General features: G+C 40.4%; 1 protein-coding gene across 1 annotated transcript in view; it reads right to left on the bottom strand.

The window, feature by feature from the left end:
• Positions 1 to 21,866, bottom strand: part of SMYD3 (SET and MYND domain containing 3) — a 336,887-nt gene that overhangs the window by 70,015 nt on the left and 245,006 nt on the right. Inside the window, exons 6-8 of the mRNA XM_083348811.1 lie at positions 14,514 to 14,581; positions 5,368 to 5,470; positions 2,864 to 2,974 (exon numbers count right to left, since the gene is read on the bottom strand). Coding sequence (XP_083204937.1) covers positions 2,864 to 2,974; positions 5,368 to 5,470; positions 14,514 to 14,581 — 282 coding nt within the window. The remainder of the gene's footprint in view (positions 1 to 2,863; positions 2,975 to 5,367; positions 5,471 to 14,513; positions 14,582 to 21,866) is intronic.

The following is a 21,866-nucleotide window of genomic DNA, read 5'->3' on the forward strand; positions in this document are numbered from 1 at the left end:
TGTTATATGCCAATGATTAATGTCAATGAAAGAACCAGGGATAGGCTTTGGAGGAAAAAGTAAAATATTCTGAATAAATATAATCCAAAGAAAAAAGTCTATGTTTAGCAAATAATTTAACATTACAAGACTACTGACATAAGACAAGAATAAATGGATGATTAAGGAATGTGGACCGAATACAAAGTGAATGGCCAACATAAAAATACACAGAACTGATTTTATCACAGAGAGAAAAAGGATTAAATCTCAAAATAAAAATGACAGAAGAAAAATGAGTAAGTAGAAATGAAGGAAAAATCTAAGAAAGCTGTGTTAAATTGAGTTAATGATACTCCCCAAAAGAGAGAATTTTAAACAAAAGGAACTGCATGAAATAGCATATGGATAAATGAAAGCAAGGACTGCAAAAATAATGAGGTATTTATGAATGGCATTTCCTTTCCTCCTCCCTTTAATTTCTTTTGTTTGGAACTTTTTATTCTTTCTCTGAACTTTGTTTAATGTTGCTTACTCCAAAATGGAATAGCATGATGGGTATGTATGTATTTATGTATGTATGTATCTCAAGTTGACTCGTAAAGCACATTACAGAAATACTGTCAGGCAGCTGAATAAAGGGAATCGGTAACTACTAAAGAAAAGTAGATATTAGTTGAGGTTAAACTTGTCTAAATTCTGAACAATAATGGTACTGAGCCTATGCCTCTTAATAATTGGTAAAGTGGTATTACTAAAGTATTACAAAGTTTGGAAAACATTTTGTACTTGTACAAGATTCAAGATAGTTCATTTCTAGGTAAGTTTAATTTTCCTTTGTAGAAAGAGAAGATACACATGGAGAAGTGAGTCTGGAAGATAAATTAGAAGACTGTTTACTTTTCATTAAATGAAAATGTACCTTGGGTTAATAAATGTAATGTGAGTAACTTCAGGGAAAGGCTTTTCAACTTTCTTTATCTGATCAAGTGGAGATTAAAAAATAATGATCCCTAAAATTCAAGAACACAATCACTAACAGTGTTAAAATTTTCTTCCAAGTTAGCCTTAACCCTGGGCAAGTCTATTTGCACGATCTCTCAGAATAGTCTTTGTTCCATATTAGACCCAATTTGCAGTGTTCCCCTCCAAGATGGGTCCAATAATTATGGGAATCCAGACAGTAATTTCTGCATGTAGCCCCCCTCCATTTTCTTTGACATATTTTTTAACCAGAAATTCTATTAAGGAAGGAAAAACATAATAGCTGCGCATGGCTCTTGGACTGGTGAAAGTCGGGGATATTTGCCTAGAAGCATCCATGGTGGTAATTAAAGAACACTTTTTAAAAAAAAATGCATGATATTCTTGGCAGCTCCTCATCTGAAGAAGAGCAAGAGATGAAGAAATTCCATAAAGCCTTGTTAGAATCACAACTTTCAGAGAAGAATCTGGGCCAAGAAATGTTATGGACAATACAATAGGAATTTCCTTTTCTTTGTAATTTTCTTAACACAAAAAGACATGTGAAATTGAAAGCTATGAGATAAAAGTTTGAGTATGCCATAAACAAAGACTTTGTAGGGTTAGGGACTATGCCACAACACTGTAAATTTTTCAAGAGCTGGAAACAAAAACTTCCTTTATTAAGCTGGGCAGCGTAAAGCCTACTGTGAATTTTCATTCCTTGTAAAATTCTCATCAGAATTTTCTGGCTTGGTCTTTCAGATCATTGAGTACTAGTTTCTATAATCTTTTACTCTGAAAATCACTTGCTTTTGTCTAGGATAGACTATTGTTTGGAGATATAAACAGAAAACCAATGTGTCAAAAGTGGGAGATTTGTTCATGAAGCAGAACCAATAATAATTTCAGAGAAAATGTAGTACTCTGTGAATATTACAGTCAGTGGTAATATAGTTCATTCATCTTTTAAAAATGTATTTGCATATGTCAATGATACTACACCATACTTTTTAAACATTGATTTTTTCCATTTTGATTTAATATGACTACAGGATTATTGTATAACTACAAACATCTTCAAACAACTGAGAAATAATTCAAGGTTTTAAAGTTATAAATACACACAGACTTTTTTGACTCATGAATTTGTTTCTCTTTTTCAAGGAAAAGGAAGGATTCAATATATTCATGTCATCATCATCATCATCATCATCATCATCATCATCATATCATCATCATCAAAACTATCCTAATCAATTTCACAAAATTAACTCTCTCAAGATATCAAATAGACAAGAAATTTAACAATTTCAAAAACCAACAATAGAAAAAATGCAAACAATGGGATCAAAATGTAGACGTAAAACAAAAATATTAATCAAATCATTCATTCTTGAATAAAATTATACAAAGTAGCTCACTTAAGCCAATTCTATGATGAAAGCCTCTCAGAATGACTTCATGAGACAGCATACAATGAAATGTTCATAAACAGTATTTAAAAAGTGCACAAATAGCTGTTGGAAGGAGAAAGAATATACATCCAAGTAAATACAAAAATGCTTTATAGATTAAGTAGTGCTTCCATATTCTGTATTTTTATGAATAAGAATGTTGGGTTAAGAAAAAAAAATATAACTGCTTGCTCTTACATCGTGAAAGAAACAGAATCAAATAATAAGCCCCAAACTCTTAAAAAATAAGGGAAGAAAGCATAGGAATAAAGAACTCTGGTTCCAAAATATAATAAAATTCCAGTACACCTAAGAAAAAGTGATGAAATAAAAGAATTCCTAGAGCACACTTTTAAAAATTCTGATTATCTTGTTCCTTTTATTGTTTCATCCAAACTATATCTACTCTCAGCACAAGTATTGATGCATATTACCTGGTCTAAGGACAAATTTAGTTGACTCACCTTGCTTTGTGTGGAGCACATGGTGCAATCACATTCAAAACAATATTGACGCTTCAGATTGTGCTGACGTTCAGGAGTAGGCATTAGAGTTTCAGTATAGCTGATGGTGAGCTGCATGTGACAAAGACCAGAAAAAACATAGTTGACAAAGAATGCTTATAATACTTATGCAGCCATAAGAATATATATATATATAAGTTGAGCTGTAAGCACAAAGTGAATTGCAAACTTTGGAAACTTTCATGTCCTTTTGAATGACCTTCATTTTTAACCTCAAACTGTGACAAAGGTTAACAAATAAAAGTTTGTGAATAACATTGTAGAATTCTGAAAAACGCAAAATTTAGAGTGTAATGTATGTATGTATGCATTCCAAATATTCTTTATATTTGGCAGGTGCCAATGCAAAATGAATGTATTGTCAATCTTTCCCAAATGACAAACACAGTTTTCTGAGATTTGGACACAACACTAAACTATGGGTGGGTAAAAATGCTTTTAGTCACTGTTGTTATACTACTGGAGAATACAGTGCACAAACCCCAGTCTTATTCACTTAATGATAAACTACAGGTTAGTTTTATATTCAAATGAACTCAGAGATGATGAATTACATTTTATTTTAATAATACCTCATTGCATTTATGTGTCCTACTTCTTTAATGATCTATTTATTGGTTTAAATGATTTACAGGGCTGCCCATCTCACAGCAGTGTGGTGAAGGTTTAAATTACAAAGTTTGGATGAAACTTTACTTAGCACCAGTAATTTGTGACTACCAATCATAATACTTTAGGTCAGAAAGGACTGTCAACAATTCTTGAGGTGTGATTTACTAGGGCCACATAATGGGCATGGCATAGCTACTACTGAGGTAAAATGATCAGATCCATTCATTTCTCTGTTCCTTTCTCTAAAGCATCCTCTTTATATTTACCACTCTCTATTCAGTTACTTGCTGATGGTAAAATAGATTACTTTTACCAGAGGACTGAATATATTATGAAAAAAATCTTTTCTAATTAGGCTGAAGACCAAATGCTTCTGAGGTCACTTTGTTTACAGGTGTAAATTCTGATTGAAGTTATGTGCTTACAATTTAGGAAACCAACTGCTATCATCCTCATGAATATTTCTTTGGTGAAGTCCATTCCTTGAGAAGACCAGGAATTTGAAAATTTATTTGCAGTGCTAGTATGATTCAATTTTATAAAATATAAGGCTCCCAGGGTCTGCTTTAGGTCTTATGTTTTTTTTTAATGATGGCACTTTTCTTGCTAGAAAAAGGTTAATCATAAATGGTTTGGTAGTGAACTTCTCGTATGAGGCTGTCAGCACTGGAACTATTCATTTAAAGGTATGAAATGTGACAAGCTTTATTTAATAGGTTTTAATCCTATGCTGTTAGTGTTGAAATTCTCAAGCTTTACAGTATAATCTAATTATATATATATATATATATATATATATATATATATATATATATATATATATATATGAATAGTATAAGCTAAAAATGCTGATATACCAGTCTTCCTCTACCTGCTATGAGAACTGTAATCCAGCACATCAAGAGATTCCAATAAGCTGTTTTCTAAAGTGAACAGAACTGTAGAACTATAAAATCAGCAAAAATTACCTGTAAATTTAATCCTATCCCCAAGTAACCAATGTTTTTCACTTTTCTATCCCTACATTATATTCTTTGCCTCTTTTCCCCCTTGCCAAAGCTAACACTGGAGAGGAATATAGGGGGGAAAAACAGAAAATTTTTTTATGCTGCTGCTGGACTAACATGGTATAATTGTTTTGGTATAATTTGGATTAGATTTGAAATTCAAGGAGCCTCTTAATTAGAAACAGGCTGTCAGATAACAGAGAGGGAGAGGGAGAGGGAGAGGGAGAGGGAGGGAGGGAGGGAGGGAGAGAGGGGGAGAGGAAAGAGAGAGAGATGCACACAGACACCATATTCTATTTTGTACATAAATTCAAATTATTTGACCTGACCATCTTAGAAAAAAAGGAAAAGAAAGCTGTGTGAAGAATTCTCTGACAAAAACACAAATCATTTAGAAGGGTAGTTCTTTTTAAATAAAACTTACAAGAAAACAACTTTTGCCTCATACGTTCCTTGCAGGAAAGGTTTACTCCTGTAAACCTTTAGCAGGGCTTTAGTCTGACAAAAGCTTACAACTGCATTTATTTACTGCATGTTATATTGCACCCACATGTAGTTTTTCTTTGGTTTTGTTTCAGCCCAGAAAAGGTAGTCAAATGCAAACAAAAAAGTGTAGAGGAGAAACAAAGAGAGAGAAAAAAAATCAACAACTCTGCTAGTGATTTATGAGCAGCACTGCAATGATGAGGAGACCCATACTATTTGAAGAAAAGATTTTTTTTGTTATGTTCTTCCAGAAAGCCATGAAACAGAAATAACATCAAGATACTATCAAGATATTCAATCTGCAGGTTTCTAGGATGGAAGAAGGAACAAATGAATTACCTCTTCTCCCAATTGCATTTCCCGAATGGACCGAAGGTGGAGTTGGGGACCCTCAAAGATGACCACACAACTAGGATCACAACTGTTATTCAACAAGGACATGCTAATGAAGAAAAACAAAATGTAGATAAGAAATACAGATATTACAGGAAAATATTTATTTTACCAATCCATCTAGCTTAGTATCTCTCAGGTTGATACTAGAAATTGCATATGGAAGGACTCAAAAATTTATTGGTTTATGAGGTTGCCCGTCTTAAGTTAGTGATTCTGGGCGGACAGCAGTACAGAAAAACATAAAAGAAGAATAAAATTATCACAACACAATGCAGAGAGATCTCTACACGCAGGTCTCTACTAAATAAAATTTCAATTTCAATAAATTTAACTATATATTAAAAATAAATAAATTATAGAAATTATTAAAAAAGAATAAAAAAGAATTCCAATGACCACCATCATAAAGTATAAGCCACAAATCATTGTGGTTTTTTCCCCTGTTCATTCTATGGGCTAAAATGGGCTTGATGCCCTTTGTTTCTAGCTGAAAAGTCTTTAATTTCATAACACATGGATACACTCTAGAACACAGGTCGGCAACCTGCGGCTCCGGAGCCGCATGCGGCTCTTTGAGCCGTCTCTTGCGGCTCCCAGCCGCCCGGTGCGCGCGCACCTCTTCCAACGGGCAGTGGTGCGCGCGCACCTCTCCAAATGGAGAGTGGCACCGCCCGTTTGGAGAGGTGCACGCGCACCTCCCCGAATGGGCGGAGGTGCGCGCGCACCTCCCCAAACCTTTGGAGAGGTGCGCGCGTACCTCTGCGCGAATGGGCAGCGGTGCCGCTCTTTCAGGAAGCCCGCCGCGGCCCGTCTGTGAAGCTGCCGAAAGCGGCAGCTTAGCAGAAGGGCCGCGGCAGCTTCCGCAAAGAGCGGCGCCCCTGCCCATTCCGAGAGGTGCGCGCGCACCTCTCCGAACGACCGGAGGTGCGCGCGTACCTCCGCGCGAATGGGCAGCGGTGCCACTCTTTCAGGAAGCCCGCCGCGGCCCGTCTGTGAAGCTGCCGAAAGCGGCAGCTTAGCAGACGGGCCGCGGCAGCTTCCGCAAAGAGCGGCGCCCCTGCCCATTCCGAGAGGTGCGCGCGCACCTCTCCGAACGACCGGAGGTGCGCACGTACCTCCGCGCGAATGGGCAGCGGTGCCGCTCTTTCAGGAAGCCCGCCGCGGCCCGTCTGTGAAGCTGCCGAAAGCGGCAGCTTAGCAGACGGGCCGTGGCAGCTTCCGCAAAGAGCGGCGCCCCTGCCCATTCCGAGAGGTGCGCGCGCACCTCTCCGAACGACCGGAGGTGCGCACGCACCTCTCGGAATGGGCAGGGGCGCCGCTCTTTGCGGAAGCTGCCGCGGCCCGTCTGCTAAGCTGCCGCTTTCGGCAGCTTCACAGACGGGCCGCGGCGGGCTTCCTGAAAGAGCGGCACCGCTGCCCATTCGCGCGGAGGTACGCGCGCACCTCCGGTCGTTCGGAGAGGTGCGCGCGCACCTCTCGGAATGGGCAGGGGCGCCGCTCTTTGCGGAAGCTGCCACGGCCCGTCTGCAAAGCTGCCGAAAGCGGCAGCTTTGCAGACGGGCCGTCGCCATCAGGCAACCGGGAACCGGTTCCATCTCATTTTTTAAAAAATGGCAGCCGCGTGCGTCCGCGCATGCGCAAAAAACCTTTTTGCGCATGCGCGTGCATGGACACACGCACGCGGCTCCCTCTTTTTTTAATTTGTGATGGAACCGGTTCCCAGTGGCTCTTTTTCTTTTTTAGGTTGCCGACCCCTGCTCTAGAACATAGAGTGTAAGGACTGCAAAAGCCACTATGCAGACAGAAGATTAGCAAATCACATCTTAACTGTGGTTTCAAATTGGAAACTGTGACTATCCTAGAGAAAGCCAAATCCAAAAATGCTAGAGAATTCCTGGAAGCCTGGCACTCTGACAAACTGGCCATCAACAGGCACATAGATATAAATAACATCTGTATACCATTCAAAAGAAACAATCAACAAGCCAAAAGTACCAGAACACCTTGCATCAATCAACACCCAAATAAGCAGGAATTAACACCAAGATTAACATTAGACCAACAATTAAGAAACAAACAACCCCAATCAAGGAGCTGCCAAAGCTAACAATAAACAGCCCAACCAAAGAACCAACAAGACCACTTGCACCAACAGTGACAGGACAGGGCACTAGAATATAACATGTGAGCAAACCCTACTCCTTACTAGTACTGATGATGTTACCTAGCCTGGGTAATGAAACATCTGAAAGAAAACAACCAAGCTCAGAGTACATCAAGGACACCTCATTTTTATTTTTTTTACAATTGTAAGCTGCCCAGGGTTATTGATTGAGATGGGCAGCTATAGAAATTGGCTACATAAATAAATAAAAACTATCAGTACAAGAATAATAAAACTAGCTGATTGATTATGGATACTGAAATTATCTTTAAAAGCGGGATCTGAATTCAAAAATGCCTGAGGGGGGAAAAACGTAAACTTTTTTTTCCCCTTTCTTTCTCTGAGTGCAATTCAAAAATTAAATTTTTGCCATTGTCCTGATATCATCAGAAGGCCATTGGGGGTTTTACTGCCTCCATTCAAAGCCAAAATAAGAGTGGTATATTTCTTAGCTGTCCCATTCAGTTTCAACTGTCGGCAGTGATTTGGGGGAATTCCAGAGGAAGGTCAATCAGCAGCATAATAAGTCCTAAGGGATTCTGGGAAAATGCATTTCAGGACATGCAACATTTATTAGAAGAACTAAGGCATCCTGGAAAATTACAATTTCTAAGATCTCTCTCACAGGCCAGAATATTGTTGTTGCAGAATACAAGGTAGAAGGGAGGTGTTCAATTTTTATTCATCAGTGTGATTCCCCCAGATAATCTCTTTTATTTGCCAGCTGCTTCATTTTGAGCTCTCTTTCTCCACATGTGTGGATCCTTCCTTACATTGCTGCTGCTTTCAATCCTAGTTTTATTCCCTAGGCCCATATCTGCCATTCTTTCTGGTTCACGATGCTTTCGCCTATCCTGAAATCTTTCCCAAAAGCTGAGAAAACTGTTGCTGCCTCCCATTACTACAGGAGCGTGACAAAGGGAAACAGCTATTGGACTCTTTTTCTTATCTATGAAAAGAAGCTCAACAGAGTCTGGCTTCTTCATCCAGAACTCTTTATAACTGCTAAACAACCTGCTGAATAAGCTGTAACCATGTTTCCTGGAAATCTGTAAATTCATGGAATAGCATGCAGCTAAAGATAGGGAAAAATACGGTTTTGAATACTGCAAAGAGAGACAGTTTAGTTTAGGGATTATTAAGACATCAGGCTAGAAACCAGGACACCGTGAGTTCTAGTCCAGCCTTGGGTACAAAGCCAGGTGGGTGACTTGGGCTAGTTATGTTCTCTCAGCCTTAGGAAGGAGACAATGGCAAATAACTTCTGAAAAAATTTGCCAACAAAACTGCAGGGACTTGTCCAGGCATTTTACAAGAATTGGACATGGTTGAACAGAAAAAATAATAATAAAACCACTGCAGAAGAAAGAGGCAATTGAATGGGAAAGTCAGCATCAAAGAAAACTGTGGGTATATTTGATTACCTTTGCAAAATTTGCCATGAATTTGTAATTTCTAATATAAAGGAAGGTAATATTAAATATCCATGGATTACTGCCTTGTCATGGCGAAGGGGCTTGCGTAATTCAATGAAGCTATGAGCTATGCCATGCAGGGCCACCCAAGACGGAAAGGTCATAGCAGAGAGTTCTGACAAAACGTGATCCACTGGAGAAGGAAATGGCAACCCACTCCAGTATCTTTGCCATGAAAACCCTATGAACAGTACCAAAAGGCAAAACGATATGACGCTGGAAGATGAGCCCCTCAGGCCGGAAGGCATCCAATATGCTACGGGGGAAGAGCAGAGGGCTAGTACTAGTAGCGCCAGAAAGAATGAAGCGACTGGGCCAAAGCCGAAAGGACGCTCAGCTGTGGATGTGTCTGGTGGTGAAAGGAAAGTCCAATGCTGTAAAGATTTTTTCTCCATAGGAACCTGGAATGTAAGATCCATGAATCAAGGAAAGCTGGACATGGTCAAAAAAGAGATGACAAGACTGAACATCAACATCTTAGTTATCAGCGAACTAAAATGGACAGGAATGGGTGAATTTAATTCAGAGGACCATCTGGTATACTACTGTGGGCAAGAATCCCTCAGAAGAAATGGAGTAGCCTTCATAGTCAATAAAAGAGTAGGAAAAGCAATACTGGGATACAATCCTCAAAATGACAGAATGATCTCAGTTCGAATCCAAGGCAAACCATTCAATATCACAGTAGTCCAAGTCTATGCCCCAACCACCAGTGCTGAAGAGGATGAAATTGACTGGTTCTATGAAGCCCTACAGCACCTTATAGAACTAACACCAAAAAATGATGTCCTTATCATCATGGGGGATTGGAATGCTAAAGTAGGAAGCCAAAAGATAACAGGAATAACAGGCAAGTTTGGCCTTGGAGTACAAAATGAAGCAGGGCACAGGCTGATAGAATTTTGTCAAGAGAATACGATGGTCATAGCAAACACTCTTTTCCAACAACCCAAGAGACAGCTCTACACATGGACATCACCAGACGGTCAACACAGAAATCAGATTGACTATATGCTCTGCAGCCAAAGATGGAGGAGCTCTATACAGTCAGTAAAAACAAGACCATGAGCTGACTGTGGTTCAGACCATGAGCTTCTCATTGCAAAGTTTAGGCTTAAACTGAAGAAAGTAGAAAAAAGCACTAGGCCACTCAGGCATGAATTAAATCATATCTCTGTTGAATATACAATAGAGGTGACAAATAGATTTAAGGAATTAGATCTGATAGACAGAGTGCCTGAAGAACTATGGACAGAGGTTCGCGACATTGTACAAGAGGTAGCAACCAAAACCATCCCAAAGAAAAAGAAATGCAAGAAAGCAAAATGGCTGTCTGAGGAAGCTTTGCAAATAGCTGAGGAAAGGAGGGAAGTGAAAGGCAAGGGAGAAAAAGAAAGATACGCTCAACTGAATGCAGAATTCCAGAGAATAGCTAGAAGAGATAAGAATGCCTTCTTAAATGAACAGTGTAAAGAAATAGAAGAAAATAGAATAGGGAGGACCAGAGATCTTTTCAAGAAAATTGGAGAGATGAAAGGAACGTTTCATGCAAAAATGGGCATGATTAAGGACCAAAAGGGCAGGGACCTAACAGAGGCAGAAGAGATTAAGAAGAAGTGGCAAAATTACACAGAAGAACTATACAAGAATGAGCTTAATGTCCTTGATAATCACAATGAGGTGGTCACTGACCTCGAGCTAGACATCCTAGAATGTGAAGTGAAATGGGACTTAGAAAAGCTAAGCAACAACAAAGCTAATGGAGGTGACAGTATTCCAGCTGAGCTATTCAAAATCTTAAAAGACGATGCAGTAAAAGTGCTAGACTCAATTTGCCAGCAAATTTGGAAAACTCAACAGTGGCCACAGGATTGGAAAAGATCAGTTTACATTCCAATTCCAAAGAAAGGCAGTGCCAAAGAATGTTCAAACTACTGCACCATTGCACTCATTTCTCATGCTAGTAAAGTTATGCTTAAAATCCTGCAAGCTAGACTCCAGCAGTATGTGGACCGAGAACTACCAGAAGTACAGGCAGGATTTCGAAGAGGCAGAGCAAATAGAGATCAAATTGCCAACATACGTTGGATCATGGAGAAAGCTAGGGAGTTCCAGAAAAACATCTACTTCTGCTTCATTGACTATGCTAAAGCCTTTGATTGTGTAGATCATAACAAACTGTGGCAAGTTCTTAAAGAGATGGGCGTACCAGACCATCTTATTTGTCTCTTGAGATACCTATATGCGGGCCAAGAAGCAACAGTGAGAACTGGACACGGAACCACTGATTGGACTCCGGTTTGGACTCCGACTGGGCAGTATCGGATGATCAGGACACGAGCGGTCTTGTCAATGTCACCTGGGAGGAGTTCGATCCTGTAACTCCGGAGGAAGTGGACAGGATCATGGGGAGGCTGAGCTCCACCACGTTTATTGGACCCGTGCCCTTCCTGGCTGGTTTATGCAGCCCGGGAGGGGACACGAGGCTGGTTCCAGGCGGTTATATCTGCCTCTTTGAGTGAGGGTAGTTTTCCCGCCGCCTTGAAAGAGGCGGTGGTAAGACCTCTCCTCAAGAAGCCTGCCTTGGACCCGGCTGTTTTCAATAACTTTCGTCCGGTCTCCAACCTTCGCTTTCTTGCGAAGGTTGTTGAGAGTGTGGTGGTGCATCAGCTCCCTCTGGTCCTGGATGAAGCGGATTATCTAGACCCGTACCAATCGGGCTTCAGGCCCGGGTACAGCACGGAGACGGCATTGGTCGCACTGGTGAATGATCTCTGGAGGGCTCGGGACAAGGGATATTCCTCTGTCCTAGTCCTATTAGACCTCTCAGCGGCTTTTGATACCATCGACCATGGTATCCTGCTGAGGCGTCTCAGGGGATTGGGAGTGGGAGGCACGGTTCTTCAGTGGTTCTCCTCCTATCTCCTGGGACGCTCGCAGTCGGTGTTGGCAGGGGGGCAGAGGTCGACCGCGAGGCCTCTCGTTTGTGGAGTCCCTCAGGGGTCGGTCCTCTCGCCTCTCCTGTTCAACATCTACATGAAGCCGCTGGGTGAGATCATTCGTGGTTTTGGAGTTGGGTATCATCAGTATGCTGATGATGCCCAACTTTTCATTTCGACCCCAAACCACCCCAGTGATGCCCTCGACGTGATGTCCCGGTGCCTGGAGGCAGTCCGGGTCTGGATGGGGAGGAACAGGCTTCGACTCAACCCTGACAAGACTGAGTGGCTGTGCGTACTGGCATCTCGGGATATTCAGGATATCCCACCCCTCACTATGGGGGGTGAGTCATTACCTCCTGTAGATAGGGCTCGCAACTTGGGAGTCCTCCTAGATTCACAACTCTCCTTAGAAGACCATATTGTAGCTGTGACTAGGGGGGCCTTCGCCCAGGTTCGCCTGGTGCGCCAGTTGCGGCCCTATCTAGACCGGGATGCCTTACGTACGGTCACTCATGCGCTCGTGACCTCTCGTCTTGATTACTGCAACACTCTCTACATGGGGCTACCCTTGAAGACCACTCGGAGGCTCCAGCTGGTACAGAATGCAGCCGCGAGAGTTGTACTGGGAGTTTCCCGATACTCCCATGTCACACCTTTGCTCCGCGAGCTGCATTGGCTACCAGTTGTCTTCCGGGTGAGGTTCAAGGTGTTGGTAATGACCTACAAAGCCCTTCATGGCATGGGTCCGGAATACCTTGGGGAGCACCTGCAGCCGGCGTCAACTTCCCTCCGCCCAGTACGCTCCCACAGAGAGGGCCTCCTCAGGGTGCCACCGGTCAAAGAATGCCGACTGGTGGCCCCAGGGGGAGGGCGTTCTCTGTGGGTGCACCGGATTTATGGAACCATCTTCTGGTTGAGCTCCGGATGGCGCCCGATCTCCGCTCCTTCCGGCGCGATCTTAAAACCCATCTCTTTAAACAAGCTGGCCTGGCCTGATGGGACGGGGTGGGATTTTTATAAATGAACTTTAATTTTAATTTGTATCAATTTTATGGGCATTGTTTAATCATGTTTTAATAATTTTAATTTTTGTATCTAGTTTTTATGTATTGCCCTGCTCACCGCCCTGAGTCCCCAGGGAGAAGGGCGGTATATAAATTAAATTAATAAATAATAAATAATAAATAAATAGATTGGTTCAAAATTGGGAAAGGAGTCCGGCATGGCTGTATACTGTCACCCTGCCTATTTAACCTATATGCAGAGCACATCATGAGAAAGGCAGGGTTAGAGGAATCAAAAGTTGGAATTAAGATTGCCGGAAGAAATATCAACAACCTAAGATATGCAGGTGATACCACTCTAATGGCAGAAAGTGAAGAAGAACTAAAGAGCCTCTTGATGCGGGTGAAGAAGGAGAGTGCAAAACTTGGGTTGAAACTTAACATTAAGGAAACCAAGATCACGGCATCCGGCCCTCTCAATTCCTGGCAAATAGATGGGGAAGAAATGGAGGTAGTGACAGATTTTATTTTCCTGGGCTCCAAGATCACTGCAGATGGGACTGTAGCCAAGAAATTAAAAGAAGCTTGCTCCTGGGGAGGAAAGCCATGGCAAATCTAGACAGCACACTAAAAAGCAGAGACATCACCCTGTCAACAAAAGTGCGTAGGCGTGAGCTTAAATGGACTCCAGAAGATGGTAGAGGACAGGAAGGCCTGGAGGAACGTTGTCCATAGGGTCGCGATGAGTCGGACACGACTTCGCAGCTAACAACTCCAATATTAAATATGAGGGGAGTAATTTTATTAATTGTAATTAATATCATTAAATTAGACATTTTATACTGCAGCCTGATCATGCCATTCAAGGGCAACCTGGGGCAATCACTGGTGAAAAGCTTTTCTCGTTCACTGTCAGAATAGTTGGATGGTAATTTAAAACTAAAATCAACCAAAGTGGCAAGAACAAGATGAAGGTTGGTGTTTTCACTGGGTTGACCAACTATACTTTTGCTCTAGTGGTCATTTTCTATCTTGGTCTCAGGCCTCTTGTGCTAAGGATTTGCACACTTCTTTCAAGTAATTCTGTTACATTTCACAGAATTCTACCCTCAAAATTATCGTAGCCATATTTCCACTGTATGCTGTGAATTCAGAGACTATAGTGCCATCCATTCCATTTTATATTAGTTGAATTTCTTAATGTATTTGTAGAACCAGACATTTCAGCTGCTGGCCTGAAGAGAGAGAGAGAAATGAGAGAAAGTGTGTGTGTGTGTGTGTGTGTGTATGTGTGTTTGTGTATGAGAGAGACAGAGAGACAGAGAGACAGAGAGAGAGAGAGAGAGACACAAAGAGAGAGACAGAGAGAGAGAGAGAGAGAGAGAGACAGACAGACAGACAGACAGACAGACACAGACAGAGACAGAGACAGAGACAGAGAGACAGAGACGCAGAAAGATTGATACAACTAGAACCACAGAGGTATAGTGCTTGTCCACTATACCTGGGATAAAGTCCAACACCAACATCCTGCATTTCTCCATTGCTTATGCTGAAACAGTTACAGGTCACCTGTAAAAACAAGGTTAAAATCTATGATTAGGATTATTACAGTAATTTAGAAACCTAATAAAATAACCTAATAAAGAAAAGGCAGCTAAGACAAAGGCCAAATAATCAGAATATTTATCCCCAACACAAACAATACCTTTTCATATTACAATATATAAAGCAGAGACGCAGCTTTTATAACAAACCAGTTAGAAACAGAACTGCTAGTGTCTTCAGATGCTGAAAATTGTTAGTTATAATGTAAAAAGTACAAATACGTTCAGTCTATGGATGCCTGCAAAATTATATTAATCATAAATTAAAATAAAATCTGCCCTCAAGGTAATTGCAAATGCTTTGACAGCAGAGTTGATTTAAATGGATGAGTGTATATACAACATATATATACATATACACAAACATGCTGTTTTGTTTTTTTCTTAAATTACATTAATTAGTATGCCACTAGTTTAACCCATTCAGACATTCCCTATCATTTAGAAAAGCTATATAGCTTAATTACGTTTCTCCTGCTGCTATTGGAAACATAATTCCACAAAAGACTTGTGAGCACTGATGTGTTCATTTTAAGCAGCAAAAATATTGGTTACAAAAATATTGACTTTGCTGTCCAGAACACAGATGAACAGCTCTTTGCAGGTGGGAGAAAAATTCTCCCTTTTTCTAAAATTCCAAAGAAACCAGAAGGAGAGATGAAAATATACCCCTTCATTTCCTCAAAATCATTATGATACATAAGTAGATAAAGTGCTGCAGGCTAGCAGGTAGCAATTGACAGAAGCAAAATATGCCAGGGAACCTTGAGCAGAATAGTAGTTGTTTGAATGCTCTTGGTGGCCCATTCACCCTTTAAACTAGCCTGCTACACATAAATGCACATGATACTGTCAGCAGAGTTGAGTAGGGCTGAATCAGCACACAGTGACATGGTAGGAATCAAGAGTGCTACTGTGGCAAAAGGAGGAGGCAAGCAAGCATTTGAAATTACTGTAACCATCATTTGCCTAGTCCTTATGGTAGAAGGAGAAACTGACCACAGAGGAAGATTGTTCCTTGTGGGTTTCTTGTGCTCACTCAGAATGGCACACTATGGTGGATTTAATACACTGAGGTGAATCCCTACACACTGTTGCCCAGAAGGAAATGGGAGAATAAAATGTCAGTTCTTGCTATGATCAAGCCTTTATACAGAAACACCTGGAGAGACAAAGGTGGCAGTGATAAGTTATTGAGCAGAGGATGCTGTCTGCATTCTCTTTTTCTACAGCCTAGTTTCTTTTTAACAGTAAGACAAATGAAAAGAGGATGGTTGTCTCCTGTGTGCATGCCTCTTTGCTTGTCTGAAAGGAGGTCACTTGCAGAGAGAAAAATAAAAGTCAAGGAAGCATGGCAATGCTGGAAAGCTCCAATCGCTCTGCATTTTATTTCTCTAGAGGATGTAATGGGAAGAATTGTGCTTGGCCAACCAAATGGAGCAAGAAGCAACTTTGTCCGTGGGAAGCCTTACTCTCTGTTTACTGGGAGGTACAGAGAAAAACATAGAATAACAAGCTTGGAAGGGATCTTGGAGGTCTTCTAGTCAAATTCCCTGCTCAAGCAGGAGACCTTATACCATACCAAACAAATGGCTGTCCAATTTGTTGTTGAAACCTCCAGTGATGGAGCATCCACAACTTCTGGAGACGAGTTGTTCCATTAATTGTTTTCAGCATCAGAAAATTTTTCCTTAGTTCTAGGTTGGATCTCTCTTTAATAATCTTCTACTTGTTACTTCTTCTCCTACCCTCGGGGTGCTTTGAAGACTAGGTTGATCCCCTCTGTGTGACAGCCTATGAAGTGCTGGAACACAGCTACTGTATCATGCTTCTCTTTGATAGGCTAGACCAGGGGTAGGCAACCTCGGCTCTTTTATGACTCATGGACTTCAACTCCCAGAATTCCTGAGTCAGCTGACTCAGGAATTCTGGGAGTTGAAGTCCATGAGTCATAAAAGAGCCGAGGTTGCCTACCCCTGGGCTAGACATACCTACTGTCCTTAACTGCTTATCATACATTTATGAAGATAATGAAAAGTATTGGGCCTTAGAAAAAACCTTGAGGTACCCCACTTCATGCTTCCTTCCATGTAAATGTAGTTCCATTGAGGACTACATACTAGGTGTGGTTGGTCAGTCAGTTTTAAGTCCATCTTGTGGTGATCCTGTCTATCCAACATTTTTTCTATCTTACCAAGAAGGCACCTGTTGTCTACTTTGTCAAATGCCTTTCTGAACTCTAAGTAAACAATGTTCGTAGCATTTTCCCAATCCACTAATGTAGTCACTTTGATTAATTTGATTAATCTACTTTATGCGCACCAAAGTACCATCACTAGGGGCAAAGTTCAGTGAGTGAATCATGAGGTTCCTGCTTGCTTCATTTCACTGCTCAGAAAGAGAAGGTCTCAGTAACTTCATTTGCCAGTAATTGGAAACCCTTTATGAACTTTTTGCTGAAAATAGAAAAAAATGAACTTGTGATTTATGAGTTGGATGATTACAAAAGGTAGGCTATGGAAAGAAGGGAGCCACAGTGTGACTTTAGAGAGGGGATAAAATATAGATGCATTCATAGCTGCTGAAGTCACTCTTTTATAGCTTTCTCTTTATTTCCTTTCTCTTTCATTTTCTTTATTTACTGATCACTTTTTTTAACTTTTATCTTTATTTCCTTTTTAAAACTGATTGATTGATTGATTATATTTATATGCTGCCCTTCTCCCTAAGGACTCAGGGTGGCTCACAAACAATAAAAACTAAAAAAGAACATGAAAATACAAAATTTAAAAAAGAATTAAACAGTAGATATGTTCAGTACATAGTAATTTAATCCCATAAAACCAAATTTAAAACCATAGTCAGTCCAGGCCCGATTGTTGAAACATCCATGTCTTCAGGTCACGGCGAAAGGACCGAAGGTCGGGGGCCATCCGCAGCTCCGGAGGCAGCTCATTCCAGAGGGTTGGCGCGCCCACAGAGAAGGCTCTCCCCCTAGGGGTCACCAGCCGGCATTGCTTAACCGACGGAACTCTGAGGAGGCCGACTCTGTGAGAGCGAACCGGGCGATGGGAGGTTGACAATGGCAGTAGGTGGTCTATAATGTTCTTATACTGCAAACATTTCTTTAATAAAAATTAATTAATAAAAGAAAGAAAGAAGAGGTCAAACACGCTGGCAGAGGTATCTGCTGTCCTAGATAGCCTAGTGGGACCTTTCTCTTTTGTCATTGTGTCTAGGGAATGCAAACAAGAGAGATAAGACAGAGGTATGTAGCTACTGCCATCTTATCTCAACCAACTACTGGAGGCAAAACTCAAAAGAAGGTATGGGAGCAAAGGAGAAAGGTTTTCAGGAAATCACTGACTGGGTGAGATCTCACTTTTCTTGTGCAACCTGTGCTACAAGGCAGAGTAAGAAGGAAGGGCTTGTATTTAATATTTGCTGCCTGGCTGCCTCTCGTTATATGGACATGATTTAAATGCCTACATGGCTAGAGTTACAAAAGAATTGCCTGGATACCCAAAAACACATGTGAATTCATGAACAAGGTAAAATGTACAAAGCCAACAAAATTCAAGAATGGAAACTATGTTTTTAACCTGAGTCATTATAGCATTATCTTTAGAAGATTGACTTTGGAAATGGATAAATCAGATTTAAATCTGTTGAGCCATAACATTCACAGGAGGAAGAGGACAGATTGCTATTTCACTACTCTTCAGTATTCTATTAAAGCTTTGACATCACTAGTATAGTAAATTATGTTCTAAGATTTGTTGCAAACATAAGCAGATGAAGGCATATCTATCTTTACGCTTTCTTCTCATATTTTGAGTCAAAGAAGAGAATAGTGTATCCATATGCAGATGGCTAAAGATTAGGTCTTAATGTAGGACTACCAGGTAGACATGTAAATAAGCCACCTATTAAGGAAAACAGCAGTAGAAGGGCTATTAATGATTTATACCTACTGTGAATAAAGAAAATTCTGCTAATTAGCATGTGAGGCACCTCCAATATTAATGTATTCTTACAATTTGCATAACACTACTTATGGTATTGCTTCTAAGACTGCAATTTTCATAGCTGGCTAAAGCAGCCCAGTCATAACATGTCACCCCCATCTGTGGGATTTTTTGCCCTGTTAAATCCCCCCCCCTTTATTCCGTTTATTTAAGGATAAGCAAGCAATCCAGAGATGCTAGCCTATATAAGTTAGCATCTAACCCTTAAAAAACAGATAAAAGATTCTCTATTAATTTCATATAATAGTACTATTGAGGTGAAAGGTATCTTGAAATTCATCTAATTTATCCACCTCCTCAGTGCGGGACTCACTACAGCATCTCTAGCAGATGACTTTCCAACCACAGCAGATCTTCTAGTAAAGGGGAACTCATCACTGATCCACTGGCTGTCGCCTTGTATAGTCACGGATTCCTCCTGACATCTTTAATTTAATTTAATTTATTAATATTTCTATACCGCCCTTCTCCCTGAGGACTCAGGGCGGTGTACAGGGCAAGAATAAAACACAGAATAAAAACCTTTCTTGCAGTTTTATTCCATTGCTCCTGGTTCTGTTCTCTAGAGGAATATAGAATAAATCAATTCTCTTTTCTATGTAATAGCCTTTCACGTATTTCTAAAATGCTATCATATTCCCCTCTCACATGTCTTTTTAATAAACATACCCTTCCTCATAGGCATAGGTTCCAGACTTTCACTATTTAGAATGTCCCATTCTGACAGATCCTTTCCCCTTGGAACGTACTCTAATTTGTTGCTTCCTTTTTGAATTGTGGTGCTTGAAAGTGGACACGGTATTCTAAATGTCGTCTGACTAGATAGAACAATTGCTTCCCATGAGTTGGGCTCTCTCCATTAATGCACCCTGAGCACTTTCTTTTTTAGTAGCTACATCATATTGCTCATGTTTACATGGCAGGTGGTGAGTTTCTCAGTTCCCTTTTTATTTGGTATGGGAAGTAAAAAAAATACTAAACCATTTTTCTTCATGCTTAGGGAACATACACATTGTTGTAAAATGTGTATGGTACTATATTTTATTAATGAATCATTCAGAGAAGGACATGTAAGATAACAAACATTATCAAGCAAACGTATTTTAGTATCTTATGCTTTATACATGACATACATTATGTGTCTGATTTAAAACTTTTTTCTGAGTTCACCTCATTAATTTTATGTTTGACCTGCAAAACTCTTCTAATTTGTACAGATGCTGTAGTGATATGCATTGTAACATTATATATGTGATTTAAAACTGCATTTTAAATGTAACTTGGCCACAATAATGGAATAATTAATGAAACATTGGCCAAAAAGTAGATTCATATCTTTAGTTTTAAAACAGACTATAAACCTAATCCCTACTACAAGTCAAAGCAGGAGTTTCTGCATCAATTATTATAAAGAGAGATTATATTTATGCTAAGGTTAATGACATTTTTTCACAATTATGCCTTTATTGAGAATTGGTAGTTCCTTGATTGGGGTATTGTTAACTTAACTGTTGGACTAGTGCACAGGTCTGCAACCCGTGGCTCCGGAGCCGGAGTCTCCTGCGGCTCCCAGTCCTCTGCCATGTGCAGTCCAAAAAAGAAAAAAAAAGTGGGACTAAAAAAGTTCAACCAATCAATTCAAATATGCAGGGTAGGTGCATATCTCACCTTGGCTCCACTCTTCAGTCAAACCCTGTTCTGCACATGCGCGCATTTACGCGCATGCGCACACATTTTTTGCGGCTCCCAGTTTTTCCTTTTGTGAGGGAACCGGTTCCGAGTGGCTCTTTCACTGTTTCAGGTTGCTGACCCCTGGACTAGTGTTAACCTCTGCTCTTCTGGGAGTTCATTGTTGTTGACAAGTTTTGGTCTTTTCTTTTCCTTTGTTTATTTTGAATGGTATGTAGATGTTGTTTGTTTCTGTGCCTGTTGATGGCCGATTTGTCTGAGTACCAGGTCGATTCTCTGGTGTTTTTGGACTTGATCAAGGGTACTCACAGTTTCCCAGTTGAAACTATGGTTGAGTTTGTTCATGTGTTGTAAAATTAAGTAGTTTTCATCCTTCTTCCAATTGCTAACTGGTGTTCATGGATGCACTTTGCTAGTCTTCTGTCTGGTTGTCCTACATAGTGGCTGTTATAGTCTTTACACTGTACATTGTAGATGACTCCTGTTTTTTCTTCTGGGGCTGCTGGGTCTTTTGGCTTACTTAGGGTGTTTTGGAGGACTTTAATTGGTTTGCATGCTACAGTGATGTCATGTGATTGTAATAGTCTGTTGGTGGTTTCTAAGATGTTTTAGATGTATGGCAGTGTTATTCTTCATGGCTTGTGTTGGTTGTGCTATGGTAGGTTGAATGGTCAGACACTTTTTGATAAAGTTGCGTGGTATCCGTTTTGTTGGAAGACACTGGATAGATATTCTGTTTCCTTTTTCTGACATTCAGGGTTGCTGCAATGTGTTTGGGCTTATTTAAATAGTGTTCTTACACAACTTCTCTTGTGGGAGGTTGCTTTGGTAGTGCAGGACTTGGTTGGTGTGGTTAGTTTTGTGATAGCTTTATATTTCTAATTTGGCATTACTGCTTCTGCTAATGAGGATATCTAGAAAGGAGAGCCTGCTATTGTTTTCTTCCCTTGTGAATTTTATTCAAGATTTGTTGATAGTTTCTTGTGTTTTCTCTAGTTGGTCCTTTTTTCATTATGACAAAAATGTCACCTAGTGTCTATGTACCAAATCCAAACCTTGAGTTGTATGCATGGGAGTGTTGTATATTCAAGGCATTGCATTATGGTCTCAGAGTCCTGAAAGTGGTGGTTCCATAAGTGTTCCTTTGATTTGTTGATTTATTTGTCCATTAAACAGCAAGTATGTGGTCAGATGAAGGTTGATAACGTCCATTATTCTGGGTATTTCAATCTTGGTGTATTTGGTAAGGTCAGCTGTGCTGTGGAATAGTGCTGTCATGGATTCTTTTGCTAGTTCTGGGTCTATCAAAGTGAAGACTACTGTGACGCCAAATGAGACCATGATTTCATCTTTGTCTATGTCAGTCAGTCAGTTATTTGCCAGTTCTTTAGCAATGTTGTAGGTTGGGGTTCCTGGTGGCAATATAATTGGTTGGAGAGATCTATCTGGCTTTTCTATTTTGGGGAGTCCATAATGTTGACAATTATGAGGGGCTAGAGAAAAAGTGATCTAGGTAGGTTTCATGAAGGAGGT

This window comes from Vipera ursinii (genome assembly GCF_947247035.1).
Source record: "Vipera ursinii genome assembly, chromosome: 1".
Lineage (NCBI taxonomy): Eukaryota > Metazoa > Chordata > Lepidosauria > Squamata > Viperidae > Vipera > Vipera ursinii.